A 27,301-nucleotide genomic window follows, 5' to 3' on the forward strand; every position below is an offset into this window, starting at 1 on the left:
GTCATTATCTGTCTAATCTAATAAGATAAATAAGTCACTTTTCTGTATCTCAGTCTCCACATTTGTGAAGTGAGGGAAGAGAAACATGTCCTAAAAACCAAGCAGGGGCTCTGGAAAGAAAAAGAGCTAAGAATGGTGGGTTTTTATTAAAAGTTACACAAGTTAATGGTTTTTGTCTCCATTTATCTGAAAGTGGGTTAAAATAGCTTCCAAATAAAGCAAAAAGAATTTACTTAGACTAAATTGCACCGGAGAAGTAGAGGAATTAAGAGATATGACAAGCAAAGATGGGATGTTTCAGTGGAAGAATCTCAGGGAGTAAAAAGGCTATGCTGTAAAACCAGAACTTTTGTTAGCACTGCTTTTTTAAGATGAATTGGTCATAGTTAATGTATTGGATGAAGAATTTTTAAACATCTGCCCCAAAGTACGCTGAATCCAAAAAAATATATAACGAAACGAATTCTTACTCATTTGTGTTTATTCTTGGACTTATCCTGACATAATGGCTTTTTTTAAATTATAGACTCATACTGCGTTTATTCATCACCCCTGTTCTCTCATCCATAACTCAAATTTACTACCAGCAACACAAAATACAAAGATGTGTCCAGTTTCACTACAGCTCTTCGCGTTTACAAGTGTGGAGCGCTTGCTTTCGAAACGCCCTTCTGATTGGCCGAGCCAATGCCAGTGACATCAACCAACTTACTTTTGATTGGAAGGCTGGTTGCTGGGACTGTAGCGTTTGCAGGAAGTCACTTAACTGTTTGGGAGCTGGAAAACCGAAGCTGAAGTTCTCTTTTGCCATAGTAGGAACGAGCGCAACTGACTAGGGAAGATGTGTCCTAGAGCTCCGCAAGCTGGAACGTGAGCCAGGAGGCCCGGACCGACCACGGGACCGCGAGGCATTCCGAAAGTGTGCGGCTGCTCCTTCCCTGCCTCCCAGCTGTTACCCTTTTAAATGTCAGTTTTCGAGGCTGTAGGGGTAGCACGAGGCAGTGAAACGGAACAGTCGGATTGGCCGCACGCCTCAGTTCTAGACGCACCTCTCCACTGAAAGGCCGTTCTGACTGGCAGGGGGAGAAAGTAAACAGAGTTGAATCACCCTCCCCACTGGCCAATTGGAGGGGGTTTGGTTTGTGACGTGATGGGATTCTGCGAAATTGTTACTGAGCAAGAGAATGCCGGAACGGTGCGGACCGGCCGGAGCAGGGGCTCAGAAGCCGTCAGTGGACTCGGGGATAAGTGTCTCTTAGACCTGGCGCTCGGCGGGGCCCTGGCCACCCGCGTCGGGGTGATCGGGTGAATGTCCTGGGGCTTTGGCTCGACGGAGAGGCGGCCGAGGGCGTGCACCTCTCTTGCAGTTTCCTCTCCCAGCGCCTCGGGGGCGTTTTCAGTCGAATAAACTTGCGACCGCCACGTGTGGCATCTTTCCAAGGGAGCCGGCTCAGAGGGGCCGGCGCGCCCGTCGGGGGATCGCGGCCCGCGCGGGGCAGGGGCGGCGGCTAGAGGCGGCGGCGCGGCGGAGCCCGGGGCCGTGGATGCTGCGTGCGGAGGCGCTGCCGGTTACGTAAAGATGAGGGGCTGAGGTCGCCTCGGCGCTCCTGCGAGTCGGAAGCGCCCCGCGCCTCCGCCCCCTTGGCCGCCGCGCCGCGCCGCGCCGCGCTCGTCGTCCGAGGCCAGGGCAGGGCGAGCCGAACCTCCGCAACCACCGCCAAGTTTGGCCGCGCCGCCTGGGCTGCCGTCGCCCGCACCATGTCCGCGGCCGCCTACATGGACTTCGTGGCTGCCCAGTGTCTGGTTTCCATTTCGAACCGCGCTGCGGTGCCGGAGCATGGGGGCGCTCCGGACGCCGAGCGGCTGCGACTACCTGAGCGCGAGGTGACCAAGGAGCACGGTGACCCGGGGGACACCTGGAAGGATTACTGCACGCTGGTCACCATCGCCAAGAGCTTGTTGGACCTGAACAAGTACCGACCCATCCAGACCCCCTCCGTGTGCAGCGACAGTCTGGAGAGTCCAGATGAGGATATGGGATCCGACAGCGACGTGACCACCGAATCTGGGTCGAGTCCTTCCCACAGCCCGGAGGAGAGACAGGATCCTGGCAGCGCGCCCAGCCCGCTCTCCCTCCTCCACCCTGGAGTGGCTGCGAAGGGGAAACACGCCTCCGAAAAGAGGCACAAGTGCCCCTACAGTGGCTGTGGGAAAGTCTATGGAAAATCCTCCCATCTCAAAGCCCATTACAGAGTGCATACAGGTTAGCGGCGCCGCCCTCTCGCCCGGAGCTCTGGGGTTAGTTAACCTTTGGCCAGGCAGTGTTCCTGGGCGTTCGGGACACTGCACTCGGCCGAAAGGGTGCAAACATGTTGGATAAGATGCGGTTTAACTCTTTAAATAATTTAAATGTGCATTGGCGGAAAGCTAACTCTCTCCTTAATTGTCCCCGGCCTTCGGGAGCCACCGAGAGCCTTAAACTGGCGGGCAGAGCGAGTGCGGTGCGTGGCTTCGCGGGGAGTGGTGTCCGCCCCTCCCCTGTCCCGCCCCGCCCCCGGGACTCCCGCACCCTGCGACGGTGGGGCCACCCCACCTGGGAAAGACGCTGGCAGCGGGGAAGTCAGATGGCGTATCTTTTATTTAATTCCCTTGTCGGGTTGCAGAAAAGTGGTTGAAACCGAGGGGGGACGCGGCGCACTTTACTTCGAGCCTTTTAGGGATGACTAAGGACTCATTTAACTGGATGCCTGCTACTTTTCTGGGCTTGCCAAGGTGGTTTTAAATTTGGCCAGGAGTCCCCCGAGAGGTTTAAAATAAACCTGCTTCAGGGAGCAGAGGAGTTTGATCAAGTAATGGTGGTTAACTTCACTCATTAGCCTTCCTAATGAGCCAGATTTCAGAGCTGAGTTTTTTGGTTTTTTTTTTTTTTTTTTTTTTTGGCCATGTGACTTAGGTCGCACCCTCCACCCCTGAATCAGGCGGTTTGCAGGGAGGTGTGGTCCTTGCCGGAGGTCAACCTTGGTAATGAATGTTGGGCGGTTCTGGAGGCCTCAGGGAATAGTTCCTCCCAGGGAGGATGAGAGGAAGGGCCGGACAAGAATGTGGCCAGAAAGACATCTATCTGCCTTTTAAAATGGGCGTTGGAGACTTGAAGGGACTTGGGTCATCTAGTTCTCTTGGTTGTGTTTAACATGCACGGTGAAAGTTGGAAAGCATTCACATTTGGATATGCTGTCTGACCATCTTCCGAACGCTTCTTTTACAAACGCCATTCAGATGAGGTGGCGGGGCTTGTTCCTCTCAGATAAGCCTTTTGCTTCTGTCCTGTGACACCGTGTTTGAGAGGGTATTGTTGGAGTTAGTTGGAAAAGTGTTGTCATTTTTTGGTGTAATACTTCGATACTTTTAAGATGAGGTCTTGGGCCTGTGGTTTAAAAATGATACACGGAAAAAAAAGTGATACTTGATTGGGGTTTTTTGTTTTGTTTTGCTTTCCTTTTTAAAAGAAAGGTCACGTAACTGCTTCTCATTCCATTTCCTTTGGAAACTTCTTCTTGTGGAGGTGGCTGCTGGCACCGGAATCAGACTGAATTTCCTCCATGGTTAATGCAAAATTAGGTTCTGTTTCGGGTCATCATCTAGGTTGCCATAAAACAGCACGTTTTAAGGTTTGTGTCTGTAAGGTTGCTGAAAGGCATGTGCCTGTGTTGGGGGATGTGACCTTTAGTATGGCTCTGGGGGTGAAGTAGGGGTGTATTAACCGGAGGATGTTACTCACCAACAGCTGCTGGGCGGGCCTGGCTGTGTCAGCCATGTTCCCCGAGTTCAGTTGTTCCCATCGGCACCCACTGCCACCTTGAGCAAAGACATTTTCTCCTTCAGGGAGCTGCCCAGTCGTGCAGCCAGGGAGGCCTGCAGTGCCTCTGTGAGCTGCCAGAGTCTGTCCGACTCAGGAATAGGGTTTCCAGCGTTCTGGGCCATTCGTCTGAGTGATTTTTCTCAGGCATTTATAGAAATGGCTGCTTATGTGTGCGTGCATGCGTGCTGCTCCTTAATTCTCCATAAGGCAAGTCATTCGGTTCAGCTGTTTCAGGAGAACCTTTTTCCCAGTCAGGAGTGGAAAACGAAGTGAGATGTTCATTCAGCTTGAAGTGCTACAGTCCTTTGAACCTAGGGATATGGTGATTGCAGGTGTCTATGTTTTGGGGATCTCTAATCTTAGTGCACGGTTGAACAAAACCTCGGCCTGAGTTAATATTGTCAGAAGTGTATTCCTGCTAGAGGAGGTATGTGTTAAGGTTACTTTAAATAAGAGACTTGGAGGTCTCATGCATTTGGAAGTTTCAGATACAACTTGAATTTAAATTGACTTTAGGGTAGGGTAAGGAGCTTTCCTAATTTTCTTTCTGCTGGTATTAAATTAAGAAGGTGGGCAGAGAGGGCATTTGGAATGTCTGCATTCTGTGAAGATTTTAAGAGCTGAACTCCCTGCCACACCCCCTTGTTCAGTGCTGCTAACGTTCCCGTAAGAAACCCTCCAGCTTGCTCACTTCCTTATAGAGACACATACAGCTGCCACTTCCATAGACCACTTCTACACCAGCTTTAGAAGTTGAATCATTCAAACAGATTTTCTTCTAATTCAGTGCTGCTACTTCTGTAGTGTGCTGGGAGGAAAGACACAGTTGAAGCTGACTGAGCTGGGTTCTGATTTGTCCTATTGTGTTCTCGTTTGAGACCATAAGCAAGTTACTTTAATTCAGAGTTTGCAAACTGGAGGCTTGCTGCTGAATTTGCTTTGCAGATTTGTTTGGCTTGGTCAATACAGGGTTTGTAAAAATTTAATTAGTTACCAACATCTAAAAATCAGAGGATTATGGCATGAGTCCACATTTCTGACTTGTCTGGAAAAATCAAAAGATCTGGCAAAACTGGGCCTGAATTCCAGCCTAGCAACAATTGACTTGAACTGATCATGATATGGGGGCAGTACTTCATATTTTAATAATTTACATGATGTCTTTTAAGCCTTTAAGTTTGCAACCTCTGCTTTGTTTAAGCCTCACTTTCTTAATCCACAAGATAGGGCTACTATCCTCAAGTCACAGGTTCTTGTACAAAGATAACATCTATAAAGCACCTAGTAGGGTTCCACACACAGTAGCCCCTTCAGAAATGCTGGGTTCTATAGTTTGTGTATAATATACAGAACTTCACCTCAAAAATCAGGAAACACTGGATAAACTTGTTTTTTGTTGTTGTTGTTGTTGTTTTTGAGACGGAGTCTTGCTCTGTCGCCCAGGCTGGAGTGCAGCGGTGCGATCTCGGCTCACTGCAAGCTCCGCCTCCCGGGTTCACGCCATTCTCCTGCCTCAGCCTCCCGAGTAGCTGGGACTACAGGCGCCCGCCATCACGCCCGGCTAATTTTTTATATTTTTAATAGAGACAGGGTTTCACTGTGTTAGCTAGGATGGTCTCGATCTCCTGATCTTGTGATCCGCCCGCCTCCCAAAGTGCTGGGATTATGGGCGTGAGCCACCACGCCCGGCAGATAAACTTATTTTTAAGCAGTATGTTAATTTACATTTTCAAATAGTGTGTTCAGTTTGTTTTTCTTCAACCAGAGCAGATCTTTTCCGGTGACATACCTCTGAAGTTTAAGCAGTGGATCCATTGTTAATCTAAAGAAAAAAAGATGCAACAAATATACTGTTTTTCCTGTTTCCAGACTTTTTGGACACTTTATGATGTATTTGTACTGTTTCAGATTAATTTTAGAACTATTGGAGTATTTTATATGAAAATATATCAAGCATATTATTTGAAAATGTAATTAACATGAAGTTTATCCTAAGTCTCCTGACTTTGCACATACCCTTCACGTAGAGTATGGGCAGATTTTGGGGGGTGGGTGGTAAAGGCCGTGTTATCGTTTGGAGAAGGAAACAACTACATTCTAATTCCAGCTCAGAAGTCATCAGAACAGGCTGATGTTGAATCATGCTGGGTTGATATCTGGATGATAGAAACCTTAGGCCTTGTTTCTATGCCAGGTGCCATCTTATTCTCTTTTTGGAGGGGCTTAAGTCAGCCATCGCCAAGTGTTGACAATGGGTTGAGTTTGATAACACTGGTTATAGGATTCTGAAGATGAGAAAACCCCAAATTCCAACATCACACCCGAGTTCTATGAAAAAATATTTTTCAGTATATATATATTCAGTGTGTGTATATATATATATATTCAGTGTGTGTGTGTGTGTATATATATATATATAGTGCAAAAAGAGGCTCATAAAAAACCAGGAGAGATGGGAGCTACAAAAGCCCGGAGTGGCGGCTTGTGCTTCTCCTTAGCCTCTTCGAACACATTCTTGGGATCCTTGGCATACTTGGTGTGAGGGACCTGGACAGTCTCTGTAGTAGAAGTTGTCCTCCAATATGGAAAACAGATTTTTTTGGCCCCTCTAGGAATGTTCATCACTGGCCAACTCTAACTTAGGTGGGAATTTTGCTTAAAGGCATGAGGTTGCCCTGAGCTTCTTGCACTCTTCTCCCTTAATTACTGTAAAAGGCTTTGGAGTCAACTGTTTGGTCAAGGAGAGTCTGATGTCATCAGAGGTATGAGGAAAAACTCATCTTCATTGCCTGGGAGGTGGGGCCTTAGAGACAGGGCAAGGCTTTGCCCTAGACTAGAGAGCCTTAGCTTGCTTGGCTGCCCATTAAGTAGGCCCTGCCCAGCCCTTATTGCCATCTCTTCTCTTCGTTAGTGGAATGGAAGCCCTGTGCCTGGATCCTTAGGGACACATTATCTCTACCCCATTTTTCTTTCCAGAGGGCTCCCCAAAGTGATAGGGAATGGCATTTCATAACCCAACTTGCTTCATCCAACATAGATTTACAACTAGGCCTGAGGGGGGCTTGCACAGGTAACTGTTTCTCTACCCTTTTTCCATAATTGACCCCTCCATTACTGATTCTCCTGCCTCAGCCTCCAGAGTAACTGGGATTATGGGTGTGTGCCACCACACCCGACTAATTTTTTGCATTTTTAGTAGAGACAGGGTTTCACCATGTTGGCCAGGCTAGTCTCGAACTCCTGACTTCAAGTGATCTGCTCACCTCGGCCTCCCAAAGTTCTGGACTTACAGGCGTGAGCCACTGTGCCTGGCCTCCCCCATTACATTTTAATTCCACACATACACTTGAGCTGTTTATGGACTATGCCCCTTTCTGAAAGCGACAAATCATAATAGCTAAGACTTTTTCACCTGTCACAGAACCAATTTTTGCCCCCTGGGAGATGGTACTGCCCCACCCCACTCAGGAGTGATATCAAGTATCCTATTAGGGAAGAATAACAAGCTATGCAAAAGGCTGCATCCACATAGCTTCTAGCTATAGAAGATGGGTTTCTAAGGCTGCAAGGGTTTGCTATAGGGTTTGCTTTTGGGTTTTAGACAAGAGGCTAAAACTCCCTTGAATCAAGTGAAAGATGCCCAAACTATTCTTCAGCCCCAGCTTTCTGCAGAAATCTGACCCTGGGGCTGTAGGCTGTCAGGACCCTACAGTTCTTATTGCTAGTGGCAAGGTAGGAGCCACCAGTTGCCTTTCTTCCCTCATTTCCTGCGTGTCCTGTGTCATCCTGCATCTATCTGCCCTAGCAAAGACAAAGTCAGGGAGCCTCTGAGAATCTTCTGCTGGCAAGATTACTGTTTCACAATAGAAAACACAAGTGGGGTCAGATTACAGAGTACGCACACTGTTTCCCTTGATTTTCCTCTCACATCTTCTGTGGGTGGTAAGAAAAGAGAGGGCAAGGATATAAGTGGGTTCCTGCGTGAGAGAGGGAGATACCAGAGTAAATACAGTGCCGCTTGAATGGTGACACCCCATTACCTTCAGACACAAAGATGTAAGCTGAGGGAAATGAATTCTTGGATTCTGAACATGAGGGTCAGATTTACATTCCTGTCTCAATTGTTGACGCTTATCCCGAGGACTAGTCATTCTGCAACATCTGTGGGAAATTCCCAGATTGAACTTCCCAGGGAGAAACATCATATGACATATTGGGAAAATGGCTGACAATGGTTTTCCTTAATAAGTTCATTGAGAAGAAAAGTGGGCGGATGATTTCCCGGTCTTTACTCTTTCAGAAGCCCCTAAAACAATCTGACATGCTCTAGTTGGAGCCTGCTTTCTACCCCATCAGTTTGCTTTCTGAATGCCTTATGATCATTACCATTCTTCATTTAAAAAAAAAAAAAAGCTTTGTCGCATTTGTTAGTCTTCACTTCCAAATCTTCCGTGTTCTTTTTTTTTTATTCTCTCTCTCTCTTTCCCCTTGGCTGTTCTCAGGCTTGGAGAAAAAGCTTGTAGCATGCCATTCCTTCCTCCACTGCTAGAATCCTCCCCCACATCCGACCCTCCCACCTTTTCCTAATGTTTCTCCAGCAAGCCCAGCGCCCACTGAAGAGCGTAAATTAGTGCCTAGTAATTGGTACAAAGGCACTTTCTGTTTCTATGCAACACACGCAGAAAGGAGGGGCAAAAGGAAGACGAAGAAAAAAACCCCACAGATGGTTAAAAAGGGAAAGAAGTGAGATCCTCTTTCAGTGGTCTTTGAGCAATCCTGGCTCTCTCTCTCCGCCCCACTTTTTGTTGGAAGTTAGTCACAGGCCTAGGCTTAACTCAGAGTACTTGGTGGCAGCAGTTGTTAGTATCAAAAGAATAGAACTTGGAGGTTGGAAGTGACCTTGGGAGGTCATCACATCCATCATTTTGTCTTTAAGAAAGCATATCCCCACCCTCTCTCAGAGAGATGGGGATTATTCTCTTGAAACGTTTTGGGGGGACTTGGAGGGCTTCAAAGCACACTACCAGGGTTCAAAAGCCACCTCTCTACCTTGACTAGCATGGGAGTGGTCATACTGTGTAATCTCCCAGAGCCTCACCAGCTCATGAGGGTACTAGGTAGTTGGAAGCATTTGTCAGCAGAACATGCTAAAGCCCCTAGCTTCAAGCTTGGCTCTGTGGGTGCCTAGGAATTTTTCCTTCCTTTTGAATTCTTTGCAGTACTTTCATTTGAATTCTTTTCCCCCCTTGCTCTCCTGGGACATTAACATTTTTCTTTTTCACCTTAAAGAGCTGCTTCATGGAGTTAACCAAGTGAAAGGGCAGAGGTGGAGTTAGGTAGGGTGGCCTATGCCCTTTTTATGGGAGCAGCACTCTCTGAAACAGTCCAAGGCAGAGCTGCTGAGAGGTTTCCTACCACTGCCTACCTGGAATCCTCCTGAAACTTTAATACCTTTTTGATGCATTAAGGCCACGAGTAAACATTTGTTTTATCCCAGCCTCAAGCAGTCCCCTCAGCAAATAATAGGACTAACATTATTATTCATAAGAATGTGATCCCCACTGAAGGAGTGAAATGCACCCATTTTTTTTTTTTTTTTTTAAATACATGGTACCTTCCCAGGGCATTCATTGCTGTGTGTGTCCAAAGCCTTTTGGATGGTGTGCCCGAAGGCTTCTCTTTTAATCTCAGTTTCTAGTGTGGCATAATTGACTTCGGAATACTGAGATGAGAAGTGAAGAATCTGGATCTGAAATCTAAAGGTTCTAGAGCTGAGAGAACCAATTTGCTCATGATGTAAGCCAGAGCTGCTGCTACTGGGCCTTTGACTTTGTTTATTTTTTAATGAAACTGAGAATGATCACAAATTTGAACAGGAAAAAGGAATCTAGGAGAATTTGAACAGGAGAAAAAACAATCCTTACAGTTAAGGATTGAGTCTTTTTAAAAAGTGGGGACATTTATTTAAATAGAGTAAAATAAGAGACGGGAGCTTAAGCCATACAAAATCAATGACAAGGATTTGAAATGCAGTCCGTGGTGTTACGTCTTCAATGAAGTTTGAACATTTTTCCAAGCTGAGCCTCCGTCGTTGTGGAAGGGAGTGTCTCCCAAAAGGCCTGACTTGAACCAAAGTGGGAACCAGTGGAATAGGCAAGGGACAAAAACACAAAAGTCTCTCTTTGGACATTTTAGAACTGGGAGCAAAGTTACAGATCATCTTGGCCCAGAGAAATAGAGGGAGAAGAAAAGGTTTCACCATCTCTCTCTTCCAGAGATCTAGCTTTGATAAGACAGTCAGTTAGAAAGGAAGAGTACGGCCTGACCCATTTCATATTGAACAGCCAAGACTGAGGAACTGGAATGTGAGGGGCCTTTACCTTCAGTACAGAGACAGTAGACAGAGTCGTCAGAGCACAGGCCTTCGGGTCCCTCAGACATGGGTTTTTGAATCCTGTCTCCACCGTTCTATTTATGACAACTCAGGCTCCACTTACCTTCTCTGAGCCTCAGGTTTCTCATCTGTAAAATGGAGCTCAGTAATTACATATTTATGAAGTTGTTATGAGGCTTAATTCAGATGAGGTGTTTACATCATTTAGCACACCATTATAATTAAAAATAAAGAATTTATATGTGTGTCCAGGAAACCCTTGATTCCTAGAATTTTTGTTGAGAATTCCAGATTAGTCCAGCACTGCCTCATTCACTTAAATTATTTGTTATTATTATCATTATTATTATTGTTATTTTGAGACTCAGTCTCACTCTGTCACTGAGGCTGGAGTGCAGTGGCATGAAGGATCTTGGCTCTGCACTCTCTGCACTCTGCCCCCACTTCCCCCGCCCCCAACTCAAGCAATCCTCCCACCTCAGCCTCCCAAGTAACTGGGACCACAGATGTACACCACCACGCCCGGCCTATTTTTGTATATTTTGTAGAGACTGGGTTTCACTATGTTGTCCAGGCTGGTCTCAAACTTCTGAGCTCAAGCCATTTGCCCACCTCAGCCTCCCAAAGTTGTTAGGATTATAGGCATGAGCCACTGCACCTGGCCATCTCGTTCACTTAAATTATTTATTGAGTGACTTACCTGCAAAAAGCTATGTAAAATGCTGGTACCAGGCACCTTGGATTTTGTGACTAATAGTGATAATAATGATAATATCTAACATTTATTATATGTCTGGTTCCAAGCTAAATGGTTTACATGCATTGTCACATTTAAACTCAACAGCAATCCTGTGAGGTAGAAAGGTGCTATTCTCATTTAATAGGAGGAATCAGACTGGGCGTTAGTTAACCTAGTTCAAGGTTACACTGGAATTTTCCTAGTCTGTCTCTAGGTGGGTGGAGTTGGGCATGAATGCTTGCTGATCTAGACCCTTGGGTTTCCGCCAGTGGGAAGAGACCCTGTGTTTTACGTGGTTCTCTTGGGTTTGGTCCCAGAGCCACCAGTCTTCAGCTGTCTACTCTTTTGTTGTTCTAACTCTGGCTTGTGGTTGGTTTTCACGAACCTCAGTTAGGAGTGTCAGCAGAAATCTTGGACTCTGACCACACCTAATCTGTATTTTCCATAGTTATCCAGAAGCTTCTTCCTTCCCATTGAAAAATAACCTGGAGGCCGGGCGCGGTGGCTCAAGCCTGTAATCCCAGCACTTTGGGAGGCCGAGGCGGGTGGATCACGAGGTCAGGAGATCGAGACCCTCCTGGCTAACACGGTGAAACCCCGTCTCTACTAAAAATACAAAAAACTAGCCGGGCGCGGTGGCGGGCGCCTGTAGTCCCAGCTACTCGGAGGCTGAGGCGGGAGAATGGCGGGAACCCGGGAGGCGGAGCTTGCAGTGAGCCGAGATCGCGCCACTGCACTCCAGCCTGGGTGACATAGCAAGACTCCGCTCTCAAAAAAAAAAAAAAGAAAAGAAAAAAAAAAAGAAAAATAACCTGGTTGTGGGCCCAAAGCTGTATTGGTCAGGACAACAGAATCCAAACAGGGACTGGCTTAATAAAAAAAAAAATGAAACTTTATTGGTTCAGGTTACAAACACATCTAGGGGTAGCTCTCATTTCGGTGTCTGTGGATACAGGCACTCAGTGTCTGCCTCTCTATGGGTCAGTTTTGCTGCCTTTTGCTATGGCCTCATTCATGGGGTTGGCAGGGCTGTCTCCAAATAGTGGTGAGATGGCTGCCCACAGTTCCAGACTCATATCCTGCCACTTAAGCAAGCCCCAAGGAAAGACGGTTTTCCATTCCCAATGATTCCAGCAAAAGTTCCAGGCTTTAAGCTCTATGACTAGTTCAGATTGTGTGCCCCATCCCTGAAATGAATCACTATGGCATGACTGGGTCACATCCAATCTCTGGGTCTGGAGGTGTGGGGTCACCCTCCCTGGAATCACATGTACCCAGAATGGTGAAGGAGTTGTTGCCAAAAGGAAATTTATTTTTTTTTTTTTTTTTTTTTTTTTATATGGCGACACACCATCTCTACTAAAAATAAAAATTAAATTAACTGGTACGGTGCCACGCGTCTGTAATCCCAGCTACTCCGTGGGCAGAGGGAGGAGAATCGCTTGAACCCAGGAGGTGGAGGTTGCAGTGAGCCGAGATCGTGCCATTGCCTCCAGCCTGGGCGACAGCGAGACTTCATTTCAATTAAAAAAAAAAAAGAAAGAAAAAGAAAAAGAAAAAGCCACCAGCAGCCCTCAGTGCTGCTCTGCCTATGGAGTAACCATCCTTTTATTTATTTACTCTCTAATAAACTTGGTTTCACTTTATGGGCTCGTCCTCAATTCTTTCTTTTTTTTTTTTTTTTTTCTTTTTTTTTTTATTTTTTATTTTTATTTTTTATTTTTTTTTATTTTTATTTTTATTTTTTTTTTATTATACTTTAAGTTCTAGGGTACATGTGCATGACGTTTATATCATGTATAACTCCCCAATGCAATCCCTCCCTCCTCCCCCCTCCCCATGATAGGCCCCAGTGTGTGATGTTCCCCTTCCCGAGTCCAAGTGATCTCATTGTTCAGTTCCCACCTATGAGTGAGAACATGCGGTGTTTGGTTTTCTCTTCTTGTGATAGTTTGCTAAGAATGATGGATTCCAGCTGCATCCATGTCCCTACAAAGGACGCAAACTCATCCTTTTTTATGGCTGCATAGTATTCCATGGTGTATATGTGCCACATTTTCTTAATCCAGTCTGTCACAGATGGACATTTGGGTTGATTCCAAGTCTTTGCTATTGTGAATAGTGCCGCAATAAACATACGTGTGCATGTGTCTTTGTAGTAGAGTAATTTATAATCCTTTGGGTATATACCCAGTAGTGGGATGGCTGGGTCATATGGTACATCTAGTTCTAGATCCTTGAGGAATCGCCATACTGTTTTCCATAATGGTTGAACTAGTTTACAATCCCACCAACAGTGTAAAAGTGTTCCTATTTCTCCACATCCTCTCCAACACCTGTTGTTTCCTGACTTCTTAATGATTGCCATTCTAACTGGTGTGAGATGGTATCTCATTGTGGTTTTGATTTGCATTTCTCTGATGGCGAGTGATGATGAGCATTTTTTCATGTGTCTGTTGGCTGTATGGATGTCTTCTTTTGAGAAATGTCTGTTCATATCCTTTGCCCACTTTTTGATGGGGTTGTTTGTTTTTTCTTGTATATTTGTTTGAGTTCTTTGTAGATTCTGGATATTAGCCCTTTGTCAGATGAGTAGGTTGCAAAAATTTTCTCCATTCTGTAGGTTGCCTGTTCACTCTGATGGTAGTTTCTTTTGCTGTGCAAAAGCTCTTTAGTTTAATTAGATCCCATGTGTCAATTTTGCTTTTGCTGCCGTTGCTTTTGGTGTTTTAGACATGAAGTCCTTGCCCATGCCTATGTCCTGAATGGTACTACCTAGATTTTCTTCTAGGTTTTTATGGTATTAGGTCTAACATTTAAGTCTCTAGATCCATCTTGAATTAATTTTCGTATAAGGGGTAAGGAAAGGATCCAGTTTCAGCTTTCTACTTATGGCTAGCCAATTTTCCAGCACCATTTATTAAATAGGGAATCCTTTCCCCATTTCTTGTTTTTGTCAGGTTTGTCAAAGATCAGATGGCTGTAGATGTGTGGTATTATTTCTGAGGACTCTGTTCTGTTCCATTGGTCTATATCTCTGTTGTGGTACCAGTACCATGCTGTTTTGGTTACTGTAGCCTTGTAGTATAGTTTGAAGTCAGGTAGCGTGACGCCTCCAGCTTTGTCCTTTTGACTTAGGATTGTCTTGGCAATGCGGGCTCTTTTTTGTTCCATATGAACTTTAAAGCCGTTTTTTCCAATTCTGTGAAGAAAGTCATTGGTAGCTTGATGGGGATGGCATTGAATCTATAAATAACCTTGGGCAGTATGGCCATTTTCACGATATTGATTCTTCCTATCCTGATGAGGTATGGTATGTTCTTCCATTTGTTTGTGTCCTCTTTGATTTCACTGAGCAGTGGTTTGTAGTTCTCCTTGAAGAGGTCCTTGACATCCCTTGTAAGCTGGATTCCTAGGTATTTTATTCTCTTTGAAGCAATTGTGAATGGAAGTTCATTCCTGATTGGCTCTCTGCTTGTCTGTTACTGGTGTATAAGAATGCTTGTGATTTTTGCACATTAATTTTGTATCCTGAGACTTTGCTGAAGTTGCTTATCAGCTTAAGGAGATTTTGGGCTGAGACAATGGGGTTTTCTAAATATACAATCATGTCATCTGCAAACAGGGACAATTTGACTTCTTCTTTTCCTAACTGGATACCCTTGATTTCTTTCTCTTGCCTGATTGCCCTAGCCAGAACTTCCAACACGATGTTGAATAGGAGTGGTGAGAGAGGGCATCCCTGTCTTGTGCCAGTTTTCAAAGGGAATTTTTCCAGTTTTTGCCCATTCAGTATGATATTAGCTGTGGGTTTGTCATAAATAGCTCTTATTATTTTGAGGTACGTTCCATCAATACCGAATTTATTGAGCGTTTTTAGCATAAAGGGCTGTTGAATTTTGTCAAAAGCCTTTTCTGCATCTATTGAGATAATCATGTGGTCTTGTCTTTGGTTCTGTTTATATGCTGGATTACGTTGATTGATTTGCGAATGTTGAACCAGCCTTGCATCCCAGGGATGAAGCCCACTTGATCATGGTGGATAAGCTTTTTGATGTGCTGCTGAATCCGGTTTGCCAGTATTTTATTGAGAATTTTGCATCGATGTTCATCAGGGATATTGGTCTAAAATTCTCTTTTTTGTTGGTCTCTGCCAGGCTTTGGTATCAGGATGATGTTGGCCTCATAAAAAAGTTAGGGGAGGATTCCCTCTTTTTCTATTGATTGAAATAGTTTCAGAAGGAATGGTACCAGCTCCTCCTTGTACCTCTGGTAGAATTCAGCTGTGAATCCATCTGGTCCTGGACTTTTTTTGGTGGGTAGGCTATTAATTGTTGCCTCAATTTCAGAGCCTGCTATTGGTCTATTCAGGGATTCAACTTCTTCCTGGTTTAGTCTTGGGAGAGTGTAAGTGTCCAGGAAATTATCCATTTCTTCTAGATTTTCTAGTTGATTTGCGTAGAGGCATGTAGTATTCTCTGATGGTTGTTTGTATTTCTGTGGGTCGGTGGTGATATCCCCTTTATCATTTTTTATTGCGACTATTTGATTCCTCTCTCTTTTCTTCTTTATTAGTCTTGCTAGCGGTCTGTCAATTTTGTTGATCTTTTCAAAAAACCAACTCCTGGATTCATTGATTTTTTGGAGGGTTTTTTGTGTCTCTATCTCCTTCAGTTCTGCTCTGATCTTAGTTATTTCTTGCCTTCTGCTAGCTTTTGAATGTGTTTGCTCTTGCCTCTCTAGTTCTTTTAATTGTGATGTTAGAGTGTCCATTTTAGATCTCTCCTGCTTTCTCTTGGGGCATTTAGTGCTATAAATTTCCCTACACACTGCTTTAAATGTGTCCCAGATTCTGGTATGTTGTATCTTTGTTCTCATTGGTTTCGAAGAACATCTTTATTTCTGCTTTCATTTCGTTATGTACCCAGTAGTCATTCAGGAGCAGGTTGTTCAGTTTCCATGTAGTTGAGCGGTTTTGATTGAGTTTCTTAGTCCTGAGTTCTAGTTTGATTGCACTGTGGTCTGAGAGACAGTTTGTTATAATTTCTGTTCTTGTACATTTGCTGAGGAGTGCTTTACTTCCAATTATGTGGTCAATTTTGGAATAAGTGCGATGTGGTGCTGAGAAGAATGTATATTCTGTTGATTTGGGGTGGAGAGTTCTATAGATGTCTATTAGGTCCGCTTGGTGCAGAGATGAGTTCAATTCCTGGATATCCTTGTTAACTTTCTGTCTCGTTGATCTGTCTAATATTGACAGTGGAGTGTTGAAGTCTCCCATTATTATTGTATGGGAGTCTAAGTCTCTTTGTAGGTCTCTAAGGACTTGCTTTATGAATCTGGGTGCTCCTGTATTGGGTGCATATATATTAGGAGAGTTAGCTCTTCCTGTTGAATTGATCCCTTTACCATTATGTAATGGCCTTCTTTGTCTCTTTTGATCTTTGATGGTTTAAAGTCTGTTTTATCAGAGACTAGGATTGCAACCCCTGCTTTTTTTTGTTCTCCATTTGCTTGGTAGATCTTCCTCCATCCCTTTATTTTGAGCCTATGTATGTCTCTGCATGTGAGATGGGTCTCCTGAATACAGCAGACTGATGGGTCTTGACTCTTTATCCAGTTTGCCAGTCTGTGTCTTTTAATTGGAGCATTTAGTCCATTGACATTTAAGGTTAATATTGTTATGTGTGAACTTGATCCTGTCATTATGATATTAACTGGTTATTTTGCTCGTTAGTTGATGCAATTTCTTCCTAGCCTCGATGTTCTTTACATTTTGGCATGTTTTTGCAATGGCTGGTACCAGTTGTTCCTTTCCATGTTTAGGGCTTCCTTCAGGGTCTCTTGTAAGGCAGGCCTGGTGGTGACAAAATCTCTAAGCATTTGCTTATCTGTAAAGGATTTTATTTCTCCTTCACTGATGAAGCTTAGTTTGGCTGGATATGAAATTCTGGGTTGAAAATTCTTTTCTTTAAGAACGTTGAATATTGGCCCCCACTCTCTTCTGGCTTGTAGAGTTTCTGCCGAGAGGTCTGCTGTTATTCTGATGGGCTTCCCTTTGTGGGTAACCCGACCTTTCTCTCTGGCTGCCCTTAAGATTTTTTCCTTCATTTCGACTTTGGAATCTGGCAATTATGTGTCTTGGAGTTGCTCTTCTGGAGGAGTATCTTTGTGGCGTTCTCTGTATTTCCTGAATTTGAATGTTGGCCTGCCCTACTAGGTTGGGGAAGTTCTCCTGGATGATATCCTGAAGAGTGTTTTCCAACTTGGTTCCATTTTCCCCCTCACTTTCAGGCACCCCAATCAGACGTAGATTTGGTCTTTTTACATAATCCCATACTTCTTGCAGGCTTTGTTCATTTCTTTTTCTTCTTTTTTCTTTTGGTTCTCTTCTCGCTTCATTTCATTCATTTGATCCTCAATCGCTGATACTCTTTCTTCCAGTTGATCGAGTCGGTTACTGAAGCTTGTGCATTTGTCACGTATTTCTCGTGTCATGGTTTTCATCTCTGTCATTTCGTTTATGATCTTCTCTGCATTAATTAGTCTAGCTGTCAATTCTTCCACTTTTTTTCAAGATTTTTAGTTTCTTTGCGCTGGGTACGTAATTCCTCCTTTAGCTCTGAGAGGTTTGATGGACTGAAGCCTTCTTCTCTCATCTCGTCAAAGTCATTCTCTGACCAGCTTTGATCCGTTGCTGGCGATGGCTGCGCGCTCCTTTGCAGGAGGAGATGCGCTCTTATTTTTTGAATTTCCAGCTTTTCTGCCCTGCTTCTTCCCCATCTTTGTGGTTTTATCTGTCTCTGGTCTTTGATGATGGTGACGTACTGATGGGGTTTTGGTATAGGTGTCCTTCCTGTTTGATAGTTTTTCTTCTGACAGTCAGAAGGACTGTCTGTTGGTCTGTTGGAGATTGCTTGAGGTCCACTCCAGACCCTGTTTGCCTGGGTGTCAGCAGCAGAGGTTGCCGAAGATAGAATATTGCTGAACAGCGAGTGTACCTGTCTGATTCTTTCTTTGGAAGTTTCCTCTCAGGGGTGACTCCACCCTGTGAGGTGTGGGGTGTCAGACTGCCCCTAGTGGGGGATGTCTCCCAGCTAGGCTACTCAGGGGTCAGGGACCCACCTGAGCAGGCAGTCTGTCCGTTCTCAGATCTCAACCTCCGCGTTAGGAGATCCACGGCTCTCCCCAAAGCTGTCAGACAGAGTCGTTCGCGTCTGCACGGCCCCGCTCTTTCCCCTAATGGACTGCAGCTGTGCGCTGTCCGCAGCGGTAGAGTCTACAGAACAGGCAGGCTTCTTTGAGCTGCTGTGAGCTCCACCCAGTTCGAGCTTCCCAGCGTCTTTGTTTACCTACTTAAGCCTCAGCAATGGCGGGCACCCCCCCCCAGCCTCGCTGCTGCGCCTTGCGGATAGATCGCCGCAGACGGCTGTGTTAGCAGTGAGGGAGGCTCCGTGGGCGTGGGACCCTCCCGGCCAGGTATGGGATATATTCTCCTGGTGTGCCTGTTTCCTTAAAGCGCAGTATTGAGGTGGGAGTTACCCGATTTTCCAGGTGTTGTGTGTCTCAGTTCCCCTCGCTAGGAAAAGGGATTTCCTTCCCCCCGCCAAAAGGAATTTAATGTGTTATATTTATTATTCAAAAGGGAACAAATGCCAGACAGGCAAAACCAACACCTATTCACTCCATCGTCCCATTTAGTTATTTATTTATTTCTATTTGTATTTTTTTTTTTTTTTTGAGACGGAGTCTCGCTCTGTCCCCAGGCTGGGGTGCAGTGGCGCGATCTCAGCTCATTGCAAGCTCCGCCTCCTGGGTTTACGCCATTCTCCTGCCTCAGCCTCCCGAGTAGCTGGGACTATAGGCGCCCGCCACCTCGCCTGGCTAGTTTTTTGTATTTTTTAGTAGAGACGGGGTTTCACCGTGTTAGCCAGGACTACTTGTATTTTTTTGAGACAAAGTCTCGCCCTGCTGCCCAGGCTGGAGTGCAGCAGCACGATCTCGGCTCGCTGCAACCTCCGCCTCACGGGTTTAAGCCATTCTGGTGCCTCAGCCTCCCGAATAGCTGGGATTACAGCCACATACCACCATGCCAGGCTAATTTTTGTATTTTTAGTAGAGATGGGGTTTTACCAGGTTGGCCAGGCTTGTCTTGAACTCCTGACCTCAGGTGATCCACCCCCATCAGCTTCCCAAAGTGCTGGAATTACCCGTGTGAGCCACCATGCCCGGCTATCATCCCATTTAGAACTACCAACAGGATTTTCCAAAGAACAGAGTTTGACAAAATGACAGGCAAACAGTACGATAATTGTTTTCTATATATTTTTCTTCCTTTTGATGGGAAAGAGCTCTGAACTATCTCTGGAGTTCAGCCTGAAAGACAGATAGGCCGTAAGTGAAGGTACAGAGGGTCTTGCAGAAGATAGATGGTTTTGACAGGTATTACATATGCTTAGGCAAACACCCACTGGCCCTCCTGAGTGGATGTTCTAGAAGCCGATACCAAAAGCCTCACATGGAACAAGTATAACAGCAGCAGGGTGAACTTCAAAGCCATTGACTTCATTTTAATTCCAGTCTGTCCATTTTAATGTCCAGAGAAACAAATCATGTTTACAGAACACTTATTACCCTATGTGCTAACAGATAAAAGCCTAGTCTGTACAAAGATGAGCTGTTTATATGGCAGTTCCCATTGAGGTTCAGAAATGTATTCAGTGTGCACAGTGCCCAAGAAAAACACTAATAAATCATAAGAGGCAAAAAGTCGAGCTTAAAAATAACTTAACAAAAACGCATAAAAGTGACTTAACTCCCTGTGCTACCATAATTCTACAGTATTTTTGTACCCTTACCATTTTAATGAAAATAAGCAGAATGACAACCAAGCAGTTGGCTTTCTCTCGTATTGCAATCCATAGTCATGGCCAGCCCCAAAATGCTTGTTCAGTGAGCATTATCGCATTGAAGTGGGGGTTCCCAGTGTGAAAAACACAGGCTATTTTCTCTAACCTGAGGCATTTCTTTTTCTTTTTCTTTTTTTTTTGTAATTGATTTTATTATTTTATTTATTTATTTATTTTGAGATAGTCTCACTCTGTTGCCCAGGCTGGAGTGCTGTGGCATGATCTCGCTCACTGCAACCTCCGCCTCCCAGATTCAAGCTATTCTCCTCCCTCAGCCTCCTGAGTAGCTGGGACTACAGGCACGTGCCGCTACACCCAGCTAATTTTTGTATTTTTAGTAGAGACGGGTTTTACCATGTTGGCCAGGCTGGTCTTGAATTCCTGGCCTCATGTGATCCACTCACCTTGTCCCCCCAAAGTGCTGGGATTACAGGCATGAGCCACTGCTAGCCAGCCTATTTTTTTTTTCTTTTTTTTTTTGTGACGGAGTCTCGCTCTGTTGCCCGGACTAGAGTGCAGTGGTGTAATCTCTGCTCACTGCAACCTCCGCCTCCCGGGTTCACATGATTCTCCTGCCTCAGCCTCCCAAGTAGCTGGGATTACAGGTGCCAGCCACCACACCCAGCTAATTTTTGTATCTGTAGTAGAGACAGGGTTTCGTCATGTTGGCCAGGTTGGTCTCGAACTTCTGACCTTAAGTGATTTGCCCGCCTCGGCCTTCCAAAGTGCTGGGATTACAGGTGTGAGCCACAGCACTCAGCTAATTTTTGTATTTATAGGGTTTCACCATGTTGGCCAGGCTGGATTTCTTGAGACAGGGTCTCGCTCTGTTGCCTAGGCTGGAGTACAGTGGCACAATCATAGCTCATTGCATCCTTAAACTCCTTGGCTCAAGTGATCTCTCATCTAGGTCTCCTGAATAGCTGGGACCACAGGCACGCACCACCATGCCCAGCTAATTAAAAAAAAAGTTTTTATTTTTCTTTTAGAGATGAGATTTTGCTATATTGCTCAGGGTGGTCTCGAACTCCTGGCCTCAAGTGATCCTCCTGCCCCAGTCTCCCAAATTTTTGGGATTACAGGCCTACACCCAGCCTAACCGAGGCATTTCTTCTTAAAGCCCTGCTTGCTCCTAAATTTCAAAACATGCCCAAAGGCATACATGCCTTTAAAACAACTTAACAAAAACCGCATAAAAGTGACTGATGCCTTTGGGCATGTTTTGAATGGAATACATGCCCAAAGAGGGGACTATATTCCTTTTCTGAGATCTCGGGGAGGGTTGAGTGGGGGCTGTTTTGTGAAGGGTGGACAGCTCCGACCTGCAGTTCTTTGTGGTCTTTGGTACCAAGGCATGTGACTTAGTGGCTCACTTCATCCCAGGAGTAGAAGGGTTAAAAGCTTGAAAAGCTGCTGGTGGCCCATGTGGCATGTCTGAGTAGGATTTATGGTCACTGCAGCCATACTGTGGAGTGGGGGTTACATACCATACAGTGTGCATACAGTGTGCAAAGGTTGAGCCCAGAGGGAAAAAGCTGGATGAAACACTTGTTGGAGTGGCATCACTTTTCACCATGAGTCCTTATGAATGCCACAGCCCAGCAGGTAGAGTAGATGTTGACTAATCAGGCATCAGTCTCTCCATTTCTGCTGCTGGGGGACAATCTTTTTTTTTTTTTTGAGACGGAGTCTGGCTCTGCCACCCAGGCTGGAGTGCCGTGGCCGGATCTCAGCTCACTGCAAGCTCCGCCTCCCGGGTTTATGCCATTCTCCTGCCTCAGCCTCCCGAGTAGCTGGGACTACAGGCGCCCGCCTCGTCGCCCGGCTAGTTTTTTTTTTTGTATTTTTAAGTAGAGATGGGGTTTCACCGTGTTAGCCAGGATGGTCTCGATCTCCTGACCTCGTGATCCGCCCGTCTCGGCCTCCCAAAGTGCTGGGATTACAGGCTTGAGCCACCGCGCCCGGCCTGGGACAATCTTTTTCTTGGCAATTCAGGGTCTCAGTTACTTCCGTATTAAATTATATTCTCTTTTGGCTAAATGTTTGCAAAATCAGGTTCTCTCTCTCTGATTTGGGGTCCCTTGCCTTTCCTTCCTCTGAGAGTGATTTTCTGTTTGGTGGGCATGGGGCTCATCTCTTGTTTCAGCCTCATGGGAGAGTCAGCCATGTTGCATGCTGTCCTTTGACCCTGTGATGATGTCCACTGAGATGTCTGTCATACACTTTCCTGTGTCCCCATCCTCACAGGCTGACATCAGTGGCTCTAGGTGTTAGATCCTTGCACTGTGACCCAGTCCTCTTGTGGATTTCTCCAACAGCACAGTTTTGGGCTCAGGAACTCAGTCCTTTTCCCGACCCTGCACTTAGAAGGGTGCACGCACTGAGACCCCTCTCAGCTGTAGCTCCCCAACTCCTCAGGTGTCACGGCCCGTGCAGGGCTTCCAAGAGGGCCTTATTTGTATAAGGCACTTCCTCTAGGCATGCCTCAAAGGCTGTTTCTACAAGGAGAATAAAGACCTGGACACTTCTTAGAGACCTCTGTGTCTCTAATACAGTCCTACCAGCTCTTTCTCTTTTTCTTTTTCTGCCCCTCATGTCTTAGTTGGAAGATCTGGCAAATTGAGAGTTTTTTAAGCTCAAGGACTTTTTTTTTTTTAAACCAGAAAATAAGCACCAACTTTATTAATATAATAGCAACAGAAAGAGTTTCCAGTTTCTCAAAAGGAAAATGACATGACACCAGCACAAGTGTTAAATGAGTTTTCTAAATGCTACTTTGAAAATTAAAGCTCAGTGGCAACTTGTTTATTCTAAACTATGTCTGACCACCCCCCTCCCCCGAGGCAACGCATATGGAAGGAAGGGCCTGGAAGGCAGAGAATTCGAAAAAAAGGCACCGTGAAAGGTCAGTCTCTGTGCTTTTAGTTTGAGTCTGGGCTCTTCTTTCACATCTAATCTCATTTTGTGCATAAAACTGAAGGAGCAATTTGAAACCTGGTTTTAATCTGGTCACACACTATTGTGCAAGGCGTCCTTGGGCACGTCATCTGCCCTCTGAGTTGGCTTCATCTAAAACATGACAGGTTTGAATTCCGTTGTGATAAAAATCATCAAAAATGCAAAGATTCCAAGAATCTGTTCTTGGGATAGCTTTGCCGTTAAGCATTTATATCTTGTTCAATATTTAATGCCTAGGTGGATATTTATTATCTATCTTTCCCACAATTAGCTGGACAGAGGCAGCAGAGTCTGGGATGGTGGGAATTACCTAGTCTGGGCCAGGATCTGGTCTTTGAAGGGCTAGCTGTGTGGTTGTGGGGAGGTTGCATTATCTCTCTGGGCCTTTGGAGGATCACTAAGGTTTTATCCACCTCTAAATTCTGTGACTCTGACTTATATGGTCTTTTATCACACTACACCACGAGGCGGATCTTCATTGTGTTAAAAATGTATGTGTAGGGTCCGCATTTTGCCTCTGCACTATTTTTAGTTTTCAGGCAGGGCCATATAACTGAGACTTCATGAGTGCTCTTGGCCAGGTGCAGTGGCTCATGCCTGTAATCCCAGCACTTTGGAAGGCCGAGGCAGGAGGATTACTTGAGCCCAGGAGTTTGAGACCAGCCTGGACTACATAGTGAGACCCCTGTCTATACAAAAAATAAGCAAAATTAGCTGGGTGTGGTGGCATGCACCTGTGGTCCAGCTACTTGGGAGGCCGAGGTGGGAGGATCACTGGAGCCTAGGAGTTTGAGGCTGCAGTGAGCTGAGATCATGTCACTGGGTGACAGAGCAAGACCTTGCCTCACAGAGAAAAAAAAAAAATGTATAGCTTTCACTGAATCAAGAACCTAAAGAGTCAAGAATCTGTTGTCAGCCGGGCACCGTGGCTCATGCTTGTAATCTCAGCACTTTGGGAGGCCAAGGCAGGAGGATCACCTGAGGTCAGGAGTTCAAGACCAGCCTGGCCAGCATGGTGAAACCCTGTCTCTACTAAAAATACAAAAATTAGCTGGGCATGGTGGCAGGTGCCTGTAATCCCAGCTACTTGGGAGGCTGAGACACAAGAATTGCTTGAACCCGGGAGGCGGAGGTTGCAGTGAGCCAAGATTGCGCCACTGCACTCCAGCCTGGGTGACAGAGCAAGACTCCATCTCAAAAAAAAAAAAAAATTCTGTTGTCTGCTGTCTTTTGTTTGAGGTCTGCTGGGACCACATGTGCTATCTCACAGATAGCTGAGGCTGGGAACGTGTGAATGATATTTGGATAGGCTTGCTTCTTAGACTCCAGCATGCTTAAATGAGGAAGTGCTGTGTACAGATGTCACAGACACACCCACTTACCATTTCAGAACCTAAAGCATAGGACAAGTTGCTTTCTACAGATAAACATAGAGATCCAGAAGTAAAATCTCACACCTAAGCCCTACACTGTCTCTGTTGTATCAACAAATAAAATATAAACGGAAGCCAAATCACAAAAAGGATTCAGTGAGAGGTCAGAAGCAAATGGTAGTAATATGATGGGATGGCATTCAGGCAGGATTATTCTTACAAAGCCTATCTAACATTTTTATTCATTCAAAACATCTATATGCAAAGCAATATTTCTGCTAAACAGGAGACTTTTGAATGAATGATTTTTGAGTTCAGTGTTCATTGAAATGATGTATGCAGAAAAGTGTGGACTCGTCTGTCCCCAGGAACGGCCTGCACACCTCTTCTATAATGTGTATTGGTGGTTCTGCACATGAGGGTAATGGAGAATGGGAAAAAAGCAACTTTTCATGTTTCATACCTGCATGTCGACATTGCTTTTTGGTGGGGAGGGAAGCCAGATGGTGATGGACAATGGGGTGCTTGAGGCCTAGGGTCAGGGCAGGTCTATGTGGATGCATGCCCCACCAGCCTGGCCCATGAAAAAAACGCTTTCTTAGACTCAAATCTTTGCACTTCTTCACGATCTGACTCCTCATCTGCTTTCTAACAAGGATGCTCCTTTGTTGGGCAACCCTACTGTTGCTGTTTGTGCATTTCCGCCTCTGAAGGAAGGTTCCTGTCCGTTCTTATAAGAGGGCCATGTCCCTTTCACATATGGAAAAAGTGGGAGAGGTGGAAATAGAGGAGTGAGAAAACAGATATAGTATATTCAGGAAGTTTCTGACTTTCTCCTTTTTTTTTTTTTGAGTCTGAGTCTCACCCTGTCACCCAGGCTAGAGTGCAATGGCACGATCTCAGCTCACTGCAACCTCCACCTCCTGGGTTCAAGCGATTTTCCTGCCTCAGCCTCCCAAATAGCTGGGATTACAGGCGTGTGCCACCACGCCTGGCTAATTTTTGTATTTTTGGTAGAGACGGGGTTTCGCCATGTTGGCCAGGATGGTCTCAACCTCCTCACCTCAAGTGATCCACCTGCCTTGGCCTCCCAAAGTGCTGGATTACAGGCATGAGCCATCACACTGGGCCAGGAAGTTTCTGACTTTCTGACAATAAATTTGAGAAGAAGACAAAATGACTCTTCTCCTCTCTTTGGTCATGGATCAATTACTGAAGTGTCCAGTAATTTCTCAGTAGAAAATAAATCACTCCCTGCCCTCCACTTCCATGCCCATGGAATATTCCTTTAAAAATTTTTAAGAGATGAGGTCTCACTGTGTTGCCTATGCTGGTCTTGAACTCTGGGCCTCAAGCAGTCCTCCCTCCTCAGCCTTCCAAAGTGCTGGGATTACAGGTATAAACCACCATGCCTGGCCTGGAATATATTCTTGATCAAGCCATTTGTGGAACGGTTTAAACTCAGATGTACCACTGTTTTCAGTAAGACTTTTAAAAAATATTAAAATAATTTTTTCCTACCTTTTCTCATAAGAGAAATTTATACTCACTGTTTAAAAAATCAGAAAACATAGGGAAAAATTACAAAAGGAAGTATAAGTTATTCTTTATCTCCTCACTGGAGATAGATAGTAACTGTTCAAATTTTGTATATATTCTTTTTACTTAAAAAAATTTTTTTTAATGTTAAGTTATAGTAGAGATGGGGTCTTACAGTGTTGCCCAAGCTGGTCTTGAACTCCTGACCTCAAATAGTCCTCCTGCCTCAGCCTCCCAAAGTGTTAGGATTACAGGCGTGAACCACCTCACTCAGCCCACATTTTGGGGGCAACAGGATTTTTTCTCTCCATATATATTCACACACTTATGCAGCTGATCATTCATCATTCTTCTCAGTTAGTAGTGTATGGCTAACATCTTACCATTTCATTATATAACAGTCTGGTACCTTTTTCACAGCTACATATTAGTCCCCTGTAAGGACATACTGTATGTATTAAACCAGCCCTTTATTGTTGAGCATTTAAGTTGTTACTACCTTTTAGCTCTCATGAGCAATGCTGGTATCCCTTTTCGTGTCTCTAATTATTATCAAATTAATTGCCAAAAATAATCTGCAGGAGAATATTGCCAGATGGCCCTGGATTGATTATAAATCCCACCAGTGTGGTAGAGGGCCTGTTTCCTCATGCCTCCACCAATGGTTGGTATAAACAGATTTTTTAACGTTTTCACTGACCTCACAGATATCTTGCTGGTGTCTTCATTGGCATGTTTTGATTAATTGTGAGATTGAATATATTTTCATATTTATTTCTTGGTCATTAGTATTTTATTTATTTATTTGTTCGTTTGTTTGTTTATTTATTTATTTATTTTAGAGGCAAGGTCTGGCTCTGTCACCGAGACTGGAGTGCAGTGACACGATCTCAGCTCACTGCAACCTCTGTCTCACAGAGATCAAGTGATCCTCCCACCTCAGCCTCCTGAGTAGCTGGGACTGTAGGTGTGCACCACAAAGCCTGGATAATATTTGCATTTTTAGTAGAGATGAGGTTTGGCCATGTTACCCAGGCTGGTCTCAAACTCCTGGGCTCAAGCAGTCTGCCCGCCTCGACCTCCCAAAGTACTGAGATTACAGGCATGAGCTACCACGCCCGGCCAGTATTTCTTATTTTATAAATTATTTATTTGCATCCTTGCCCACTTTTATTAAGTTGGGCTATTCTTTTTGATTTGCAAGTCTTTTCTGTGTTACAGATTTTAACCTTTTGTCATGTGCTACAATTTCTTTTATTCATTTATTATTTTGATTCTTAAATTTTTCTACCTATATATATTTTTAACATTTTTACGTATTCAGAACTATCCTTCAAGTAGGATTTTGCTTTTGGTTTCATGTTTAGAACGTCTCTCTTCATTCTAAGATTCTAAAAATATTCACCTCTATTTTATCGTTATGGCTTTATTTTTTACATTTACATTTATAACCCATTTGGAAATCATTTGAGTGAAAAGTATGAGGTAGGGATTAAGATTTATTTTTTTTCTTTTACCTGATGTCTAAGC

General features: G+C 44.7%; 1 protein-coding gene across 1 annotated transcript in view; it reads left to right on the top strand.

Moving 5' to 3' along the window:
- The first annotated feature begins 468 nt into the window (after positions 1-468).
- KLF9 (Kruppel like factor 9) overlaps positions 469-27,301 on the top strand; it is a 38,269-nt gene continuing 11,436 nt past the window's right edge. Inside the window, exon 1 of the mRNA XM_033237116.1 lies at positions 469-2,263. Within this exon, the coding sequence (XP_033093007.1) occupies positions 1,759-2,263 (505 nt within the window). The 5' untranslated portion in view covers positions 469-1,758. The remainder of the gene's footprint in view (positions 2,264-27,301) is intronic.

Source organism: Trachypithecus francoisi, unplaced genomic scaffold (genome assembly GCF_009764315.1).
Source record: "Trachypithecus francoisi isolate TF-2019V2 unplaced genomic scaffold, Tfra_2.0 Lachesis_group16, whole genome shotgun sequence".
NCBI classification, from domain to species: domain Eukaryota; kingdom Metazoa; phylum Chordata; class Mammalia; order Primates; family Cercopithecidae; genus Trachypithecus; species Trachypithecus francoisi.